Source organism: Natator depressus, chromosome 12, assembly GCF_965152275.1.
Source record: "Natator depressus isolate rNatDep1 chromosome 12, rNatDep2.hap1, whole genome shotgun sequence".
NCBI classification, from domain to species: domain Eukaryota; kingdom Metazoa; phylum Chordata; order Testudines; family Cheloniidae; genus Natator; species Natator depressus.
Genome location: NC_134245.1, coordinates 35,218,459 through 35,228,464, shown reverse-complemented (window position 1 = coordinate 35,228,464; position 10,006 = coordinate 35,218,459). Strand labels below are relative to the sequence as shown.

Below are 10,006 nucleotides of genomic sequence, written 5' to 3'. Positions count from 1 at the left end.
TACAAAACAAGCAGTCCATTTGCAAGTGAATATTTAGTGAGTATGTTGTCCCCCTGGTCTTTCTGTCAAGCCCAAGGCTGTTTCCCATGCACCACTGCATTCCAGTGCCAGGATGTAGAAAGGAATGAGCTAGCAATGAAAACATCCCCTCTTCGGTTTTCATTGTTGTTCCATGTTTTAACAATGACTCACTCCCACCAAAAAATTGTGCACCTTATCTAATGGCCAGCAGTGTGCTGTATCACCACCTCTGTCCTAGGCTATGGTAAAGGTCTTTGAATGATGAAACACAGTAACTCCTAGGTCAGTATGACTGTCTTTCCAGTGTGCTCTATCACTGTATTTGGCATTGCAACACTTAACTGATTTAGGAACCTAAATCTCATTTTCAAAAGGGATAGAAGCATTTAGGAGCCTAAACCCCATCAATTGTCAATGGGATTTAGTCTCCTAAGTGCTTAAATCCCTGTTAAAAATGAGATCTAGGCTCCTAAATCAGTTAGACATTGCAATGTTGAGCACAGCAATGCTGAACTACCTTTACAAATCTGGCCCACAATCCGTAAACCCAAGAAGCTTTTGATCTAAAGATTCCTGGAGGGGTGTGAAAGAAGACAGGAAGAGCAGTGCTGAGTCACAGGTGGGGCTGCTGAGTATCTTGCTTTATTACACTCTCATAAGGTGAAGTCAGCTGAAAGGCGTGGATTCTGCAGCCTGATGGGGAGGACAACCTAAAAACAAGTCCCCTTTAAGTCCCTATTCAGCAAAGTACCTAAGCATGTACAGCTCTTTAAGAATGAGTAGAAGTAGTCTCAAGCTAGGCACTTGCTTAAAACCTTTGCTGAATAAATGTCAGTTGGTCTGGGCTCCAAAGCCACAGCATTCACCAAGAGAAATGGGATAAGGTGTCCTGGTAGTAAAGGCAAAAGAATGGAAAGACATTTTTTAAAGTGGAGGTTACTGCCTAAGTAATAGCAAGATTCTCCCTCAGACAATCGCTAGTTAACATTTTAAATTCAGATTTGATTAACAAAAATCCTTGTGATTTAAATAACCAAACATCAGCCGTGTGCAGTAGATTGTTCTGTAGAGATGCATCGCCACATTGAGCTGGAACTATCACTCTGCGCAAACAGACTGGTCAACCAATTATGAAAAAATATATAAATCTGTGCAACAGAGGTAGTGTTTACGCCCCAGGGCAGACCACTTGAAATAGCCTGGGTGAAGAAAGTGGCAGGAATATTATCTGATATGGGAAGGGCTGTTGACCTAGATTCACTTTAATACTTTCCACAAGGATTTGCACAGTCACAGAAGGATGCATTTGAATTACAAAATGGTAGTTTAATTCAAAAAGAACATTCTTTAGAGACGTCTGCATCCGTTATACTTCATGAAGAGTCTTCGCTTTCTTTGATCTGCAACAATGCTTTTCACACACTTTGATGAGCTCTGACACAATAAAAACTGAAGACGACAGGCCAGTGAGAAACAACAGATCTGCCCAGGAGTGAGGGAAGAAAGGGGAACACAGTGGGTCAGCTTCATGTTTGTGCTGGGCAAGAATATTCAGATAAAGCCCTGTCTACATTAGAGAAATTTGTACTGATGTAACGACATTGTTCTACAGCTGAACCTTGATTTTATGAGCACTGATCTTATAAACGACCAGTTATATGACCCATCTTTTGGCTGCCAAATGTGACTTCAATCCTTCAGTTAATGGTCAAGCGCCTGGCTGTACAGTTTGAAAAGGCTGAGACATTTGGCAGCAAAGAAGTTCTCTCAAACAGAGAGAAATCAGGCATACTGTATCCATTCATTACTAGTCGTTATGTACACTATCACTGAATGATTAAAAATTAACTGAGGTACTGGCCCTGCTCTAATTTGGGCAAGTTCTGTTTTATGAACTTTTGGATTTTACGAACTCCTCACTCCCCAGTTAGTTCATAAAATAGGAGTTCTGCTCTAGTAACAGTAGCACGACCCTCTATGCACCAGTGTAAAGGAGGTTTTATATTGCTATGACTTAGTCTGGTAGTAAAACACACCCACGTAAACCTTGCTTGACACAGGTGCATTAGGGGTTTGCATTGGCGTCATTCAAGATACTTCCACCAACACAAATTTCTCTAATGTGGAGACCGAGGTTAGTCTACAAAGCTGTGTGAAGAACCTGACGCGTCTAAATATGAGAGAACATGTGAATACAACCCCTCAGCTATTTTGTCTGGAATGTGAGGGGCGTTGGATAATGGCACGAACAAAAACATTTATAACCTATGCAACCAGAAATAAGATCAAATCAAACTGATTGCCTGGAGGGAAGAATTTTCCTCCTCCGCAGCAATGTGCGACATAATACAACTGGCCGGCTACACTGTTTCCCCACCTTCTTCTGAGTCATCGTGGAACGATGCGAGCTGCACAAGATGGCACAGAGGTCTAATCTGATCTGGCAAATCTCATATTCCTCTTAAATAGCTTAAAACCACAAGATGATTGCTAGTTCCCTACTAACTTACCTAATGCACCTAAATTCTCTGTGAGGAAGATCTTCTGTAACGGCGGGATGTAAATGACAGCCATCTGCCCCAACAGTGACCCCAGCACAGAATATAAGAACATGCGGTTTCGGCAAATGCCTATCTCAAAGATCAACTTTGTCTAGGGGGGAAAAAAATAATGATGAAATGTCAAATCTTTCAGCCTCTTGTTTGTATGTGAATCTTTGTTGTAAATTGGTTAATCATTACTGTTGTTATAAAACCTAATTGGTTAATAGGATAAAACCTGAACTTTTTTCAGTTACAATGAAGCAAACGTGCCACTTCCTATTCAGAATATTTAGATACCACTAACGTGAAGCATACATTTAGGCTGCTATTTAAAGACAATGCTGACACGCCATTGTCTGTCTCACCTGAGAACGACATGTCAGGGCATTGAAGAGGTCAAAGAACACAAAACAAGTAAAAGTCATTGTTGTGGTCCTGGGAGTTGTGCCACTTTCTGGAATCTGGAAACATGTAAAATTCAAAATTATTAAAAAAAAAGTTGCGGCCTCATAAAAGCGTGTTAACACAGCACTTTCGTCTAATAATAGCTACTTTGTTTAAAGAGAAGTCACGGTCAACTTAAAATTTAATACAATTATAAAAAGAGAGATAACAGTAGTTCCAGGCACTGCAACTAGCCCTAACCTCAGATTTCAATGACAGGCGCCTAAGTACCATCGAGAAATTGGGCCCCACTCCCCACTACCAGTATTTATGTTTTATGATCAAATCTTCAGATATTTTAAAATCTTTGGCCAGTGGTGAATTTGGCCAAAAGTCCTTTAGAGAATTTATTTGCACATTATGTCTAATTAGCAATTATTATTGATGTACTACTATACAGATAGAATGTATTCCAAATCCAGCATCATGATAGAGGTCTCTCATTTTGAGGTCAAGTGCTGTGATTTTAAGTTTCTCAGTAATTGTGATTAACCTAATATTACTGAACCTGGCTATCACAATCAGTTTGTAGCCTGACATTTCCCTTCAAAGGGTAATTACTGATACTTGTGTGGTTTATGGTGATTTTACTCAGGTACAAATACTCCAGTGAAGCAATCAAATGTATAAAGTCCTTAATATTTGGCTTTCTAAAGGACACAATTGCAAAGGCTTGCAAACAAAACTAGAGATTACATCGTAGCTGAATTTTGTGGCATAAAAAGTCAGAAGCTAAAACCCTGCAGCCAAATGTACTTCTTGAAATACCTAATAGTAGGTTTCAGAGTAGCAGCCGCAGTAGTCTGTATTCGCAAAAATGAAAAGGAGGACTTGTGGCACCTTAGAGACTAACCAATTTATTTGAGCATAAGCTTTCGTGAGCTACAGCTCACTTCATCGGATGCATTCAGTGGAAAATACAGTGAGGAGATTTATATACACACAGAACATGAAAAAATGGTGTTGTTATCATACACACTGTAAGGAGAGTGATCACTTATACTCACCAGCAACCACACAACAGAACCACTAACCCAGGAACCTATCCTTGCAACAAAGCCCGTTGCCAACTGTGTCCACATATCTATTCAGGGGACACCATCATAGGGCCTAATCATATCAGCCACACTATCAGAGGCTCGTTCACCTGCACATCTACCAATGTGATATATGCCATCATGTGCCAGCAATGCCCCTCTGCCATGTACATTGGTCAAACTGGACAGTCTCTACGTAAAAGAATAAATGGACACAAATCAGATGTCAAGAATTAGAACATTCATAAACCAGTCAGAGAACACTTCAGTCTCTCTGGTCACTTGATTACAGACCTAAAAGTCGCAATATTACAACAAAAAGACTTCAAAAACAGACTCCAATGAGAGACTGCTGAATTGGAATTAATTTGCAAACTGGATGGGTCATTACACAAAGTAAAACTATTTCCCCATGTTTATTCCCCACCCCCACCCCCCACTGTTCCTCAGACATTCCTGTTAACTGCTGGAAATGGCCCACCTTGATTATCACTACAAAAGGTTTTCTCCCCCCCCCCCCCGCTCTCCTGCTGGTAATAGCTCATCTTAAGTGATCACTCTCCTTACAGTGTGTATGATAACACCCATTTTTTCATGTTCTGTGTGTATATAAATCTCCTCACTGTATTTTCCACTGAATCCATCCGATGAAGTGAGCTGTAGCTCACGAAAGCTCATGCTCAAATAAATTGGTTAGTCTCTAAGGTGCCACAAGTCCTCCTTTTCTTTTTACCTAATAGTAGTATTTGTAGTACCTGATCTGTACATAGTATTTTTAATCTCCAGACCTCAATGAACTTTTGAAGGGAGGTTCAGCGTTCTTATCTTCATATTATAGGAGGGAAACTCAGATACTGAAAGGTGAAGAGACTGCACAGCTAGTTAGTGGCGGAGCCAAGTTTCTTGACATGTTGTCCCAAGTCCTCTCCACTGGACATTCTACCTTCTGAGAAAATTGTCCTTAAAATGTGACGAATTGTGCTCCATGTCAGTGCAAACAAGATGGGAGTAAATATTTATCTCACCTCTTTCCAAAAGACAAAGAGGGTCCCACTGATGATAATTATAGCAGACATAAAGATTTTCAGGATCAACGCTCTGCTGAGAATTGTATCCGTAACATTTCGAGGGGGTTGTTTGATGGCATCTTTGTCAACTGGTTCAACTCCCAAGCTTTCATCAAATAAAACAACATGTTTAGATATAAATATAGATCAGTTACATGTGTTCTAAATTTTTAGTGCTGGTGCGAGGAAACCGACAGAGCCCTGGAAGCTGAAATCTCTTGCTGAGTCGCTGAAGGTGCAAAGCATGAGAAACATTAGTGCTAGCTCCTCTATGGTGTCATCATGCCTCAATCCCGTTCGGGATGGGTGGGATGAATGTAGGGGTGTCTGGTAAGGAGTTACTGATTTGTGCCCCAACATGTGATTTATGTTTTCGACTTGTAAGATGTTGTGCTGGATTAACAGAGGAGGAGCTGACAATCTCTATACACCGTCCCACAGGTAGATTCAGTCACAAAACCAGGGATTACAAGGCATTAAGGCTTTCTTTCAACTACTAAATAAATATATTTTGTTTTTAAAAAGCTTTGGGTGCTACATTACTGGACACAGGTTGCCACAGGCAAGAAACCCAGATGACCAAAACCCAGCTGGACCTGGGTGTGATAGGTGGTGGATACATACAGGGTAGTGGATCCACTCCCAGTCTATGGGTGGAAGAATTTGGAGATTCCACCTCAAGACAGGTAAGGGCAAGAGGCCCAGCACCTGACCATGACAACTTTTGTTAACAAAGCCTTGTTAATGCCTTTCAAGTCGATAGAGTTGCATCACTTTTCTCCAAGGCTAATTTTGGCTCATTGTGTAATTTCATTACCTTTGAGCTGGGGGTCCATCCATTATAATGTTGATCCACAAGATCTGCATGGCGTTGAGTGGATTTGGTAAATTGAACACTGTCGACAGAGTGATTAAGCTCAATGCTGAAATGCTCCTGCAAAGCAGATGGAGCAGGAACACCACAACATTACTTCATCCAGCCTAGCCAAAAAGCTGCCCCTCACTGGAGCTTCAGCCAGTGTGTACTTACGTGCTCAGCTGAAACCGGACAAAATTTTTTATATTGTAAAATATTCCCTTTCCCTCCTCTATGGCATTCCTAGAAAGGAGAGATGTGGTAATTTATAAACTGATGGGTATTCATGATATTTCATATCTAACCTAGTAATCACCTAAGAAACTTTATAGACAAGAGAACAGCCTCTGAGTTTATACTCTCCCCTTCCCTTTCATTTCAATGGAAGTCCAAATACCAGTTTAGGACAATTCTAAGATGACAGAAATATCCATACAACCATTGGATTAAAGGGATGCTGTCAGAACTAGGAAGCCTGAGATGAGATCTGTTCATTCTGTTTTGGTACATGGACATAAGTGTACATGAGGCATATTTATGTCATTCTGACCACTCTGCCTGCTGGCTCTGTTCTTGTGAACCGCAGGGCATTACAAGCTGCAGGAGTTCTTCCTATAAGCTTCCTAGGTGAGGCCGGCAGAATGGAGCGAGGTATGGTGAACGTAATCCTCCATATGTGCCTCCAAAGACACAATGGGCTAGACCTGCAGTGGCTGTAAATTTGCATAACTCCATAGATTGCATGCAGCTTTGCACCAGCTAAGGATCTGGCCTTTGACATATTTTCAGTGCTAGTCACATAGAAACTCATTGCATTCAATGTCAAGAAAGTATCCGAAGCGCAACCTACATTATCGTTGAGAAGTCATCATCCACCAGTATCATGTTGGCAGCCTCCTTGCTGACATCTGTGCCTGCTTGTCCCATTGCTATCCCAATATCAGCAGATTTTAGGGCCACTGCATCATTGACCCCATCCCCTGTCATTCCCACAATGGCACCAGTGCTTTGCAAAGCCTGTGGAAATGGAGAGATGAATAAATTCAATGCCACTAGGATGGGCTCTTAATGTGAAAATAAACTATGTCCAGTGACGTTTGTAATTTATATTCCATTGCAGAAGGAGGGTTGCACATCTCAGATGGGAATATGGACTTTAGCAGCCCAGAGCTGCACAAAGTACCATGGGTAGTGCAGAGAGAAACAACTGAGATATTCTACTCAGTTAGGGGCTGGATTCCAGAAGTGCACAGCCCCCATTATTTCAGCTGACATCAATAGGAGCAGTGGATACTTCCACTTTCATAGATATTAAGTTGCCCATGTAATCATAGCTCTATTGTATTGACTCCTTTCAAAGAGCCCAGTCCTATTCAGCAGGAGACCCACCAGTGACATGGGCTGGAACAGGATCAGTGCCCTAGTTTGGGTTTCCATTTCATATAACAGTGTTGGGAGGCAATCTGTACCTTTATGATTTTTAGCTTGTGCTTTGGACTTGTTCTGAAGAAAACAGACACCTGGATGATGAAAAGGAAAAAAAAAGAGCCATGAGACTGATGCTATTTTAAGTGGAATCCTACAGCATTATTGGAAACAGTTTAAACAGCATTACATTTTTGACTGCAGATGATAACTCTGACTCTGCCACATGGTCCAGCTCTTCTCCAGACATGGCTTTCAGTTTCCCATTGCTGAGTCCAATTCTCTGTCCTGCACAGAAAACGCAACGTAAGAGCAGTCCATTATCACCAGGAGTGGCTAATTATTTTCTGATTTGAAACAAAAGACCCCATTTAAGAGGGTCACAGAAAATTACATGAGCTGGTGTCACCTACAGAGGCATGGGACAAAAATTCTCTTTCTAGGTCTCTAACGCGTCAATCATGCACTTCTTACTCATTGGGAATTTTGCATGAGTGAAGAGTTAGATGAACAGAACTGGGTGCAATATTAAGATGCATTTCCACAGAGCGTAATTTAGTTTTGCATAGGAATAACCTTCAGAGAGAACAGGATACTTCATGTCTTTCCATTTGCAGAGTCGCCTTCTAATCGTTTTCTTTGGGTGAAAACAAGGCGGTGTTTAAAAGCCTCTGCCATGGACTTTGCAATGGAGTCATCTCCTGAACATACAGGAAGCAGAAAAGAATCACACTTGGCTAAGTATGAGGTCACTGGGCCAGACCCTCAGCTGATGTCAATCAGCAAATTTCCAGTGATTATAGTTAGAGCAATGAAAATTGACACCATCTGAGGATTTGTTCTTCCAGTTTATGCTGCTTGCATGGTTTATTTCTAATGGCGATTTGAAAACCCTAAATGTAATAATTGGATATACAGAGATGTTTGCATGTGATGTTAAAAGAGACATTAATCCCAGCAATGACATTTTTCTCATTCGTTTAAGGGTATCAGCAGTAACTTTACATCCTCTATATTGCCGCTCCAGTGCATTTTATCTTGCTGGAAATGGATCCATACTGCTTCTGTAATTAGATCACTACAGTTTACTAGATTTGTTTCAGTGAACCAGCAAAATGACCTCATCACACATTAAGTGGCGGGGACATTTGTGTGGCTTGTTGGAAAAGGTGTGTTGTCCCTTTAAGGGCAGCTAGAGAGCCAGTTACCTACTACATGAAGGTAGTTCCGTACCAGGTCAGCATGGGGGTGCTGACCCATGCTCCCCACCAGGTGACTGGAAGAGAAGGGGACTATTTCTGCCCACATCTGAGCAGTACAAGACCTATTTTCACCTGGCCCAGGCCGAGCAGCATGCACCCTCCCACCCATGGAAGTACTCGAAATACCAGGTTTTGTCACAACCTGCCATGGGGGCATTATGCTAGTCATTCTTTTCTCGCGGGACCAGGAAGGAATTTTTCCATCATTGCCAGATTGGCCAAGGGGAGGTGGGTTCCTTTGCTTTCCCCACAGTGGGCTGAGAGTTTAGTGGGGGGCAAAAAATGAAAGGGGGTTAGGCTATGATATCACAACTCATTATGTAAGCTTGGGGTGGACGTTCAGTGCAGGTATTCCAACGGGAATGGATACAATGATCTGATCAAATGGATTGGAAAAGGATTTAAAGGAGGTATTCTTTAAAGGATTGGGAACAATGGGAGTTCAGGGCTCCTAGGACTGGTATGGCAAGAAGCCAATGCTGTCCTCCTTTATAGCCCCCCTCTTTAACTCTTGTTCAAGGGGTGTGAGGTCCCAGTAGCAGGTTGGTTGGGGCCCAGGATGGGTACAGGGGAGGGTTCCCAGCAGCCCCCCAGGTATATGTAAATGGAATTATCCGCACTGTACAATTTTATCTGCTAGGTACTCCCAGACATTTAGGAATAAAGTTGCAACCTAATTAAACCACACCCAGTGTCTCCAGTCCTTCTTCTGACATAGCCGGACAAAGTGAACTACTGTATAATGTCACATCTGGAACTCAAGGAATCTACTGCAACAAATCATTAATAATCTGGATGATGGGCTGGATTCCACCCTCAGCAAGTTCACGGGTGACACTAAGCTGGAGCAGAGGTAGATATGCTGGAGGGTAGGGATAGGGTAGAGAGTGACCTAGACAAATTGGAGGATTGGGCTAAAAGAAATCTGATGAGGTTCAGTGAGGACAAGTGCAGAGTCCTGCACTTAGGATGGAAGAATCCCATGCACTGCTACTGGCTGGAGACCAACTGGCTAAGCGGCCTGGGGATTACAGTGAATGAGAAGCTGGATATGAGTCAACAGTGTGCCCTTGTTGCCAAGAAGGCTAACGTAATATTGGGCTGCATTAGTAGGAGCATTGCCAGCAGATCGAGGGAAGTGATAATTTCCCTCTATTCGGCACTGGTGAGGCCACATCTGAGTATTGCATCCAGTTTTGGGCCCCCCATTACAGAAAGGATGTGGACAAATTGGAGAGAGTCCAACGGAGGGCAATGAAAATTATTAGGGGGCTGGGGCACATGACTTATGAGGAGAGGATGAGGGAACTGGGCTTATTTAGTCTGCAGAAAAGAAGAGTGAGGGGGGATT

The 10,006-nt window shown here is 42.2% G+C and overlaps 1 protein-coding gene across 1 annotated transcript in view; it reads right to left on the bottom strand.

The window, feature by feature from the left end:
- Positions 1–490: 490 nt before the first annotated feature.
- Positions 491–10,006, bottom strand: part of ATP2C2 (ATPase secretory pathway Ca2+ transporting 2) — a 44,644-nt gene continuing 35,128 nt past the window's right edge. The window contains exons 19-27 of the mRNA XM_074968842.1: positions 7,584–7,681; positions 7,438–7,488; positions 6,819–6,985; positions 6,143–6,211; positions 5,930–6,046; positions 5,071–5,218; positions 2,930–3,025; positions 2,532–2,673; positions 491–1,503 (exon numbers count right to left, since the gene is read on the bottom strand). Of these exons, the coding sequence (XP_074824943.1) occupies positions 1,388–1,503; positions 2,532–2,673; positions 2,930–3,025; positions 5,071–5,218; positions 5,930–6,046; positions 6,143–6,211; positions 6,819–6,985; positions 7,438–7,488; positions 7,584–7,681 (1,004 nt within the window). The 3' untranslated portion in view covers positions 491–1,387. The remainder of the gene's footprint in view (positions 1,504–2,531; positions 2,674–2,929; positions 3,026–5,070; positions 5,219–5,929; positions 6,047–6,142; positions 6,212–6,818; positions 6,986–7,437; positions 7,489–7,583; positions 7,682–10,006) is intronic.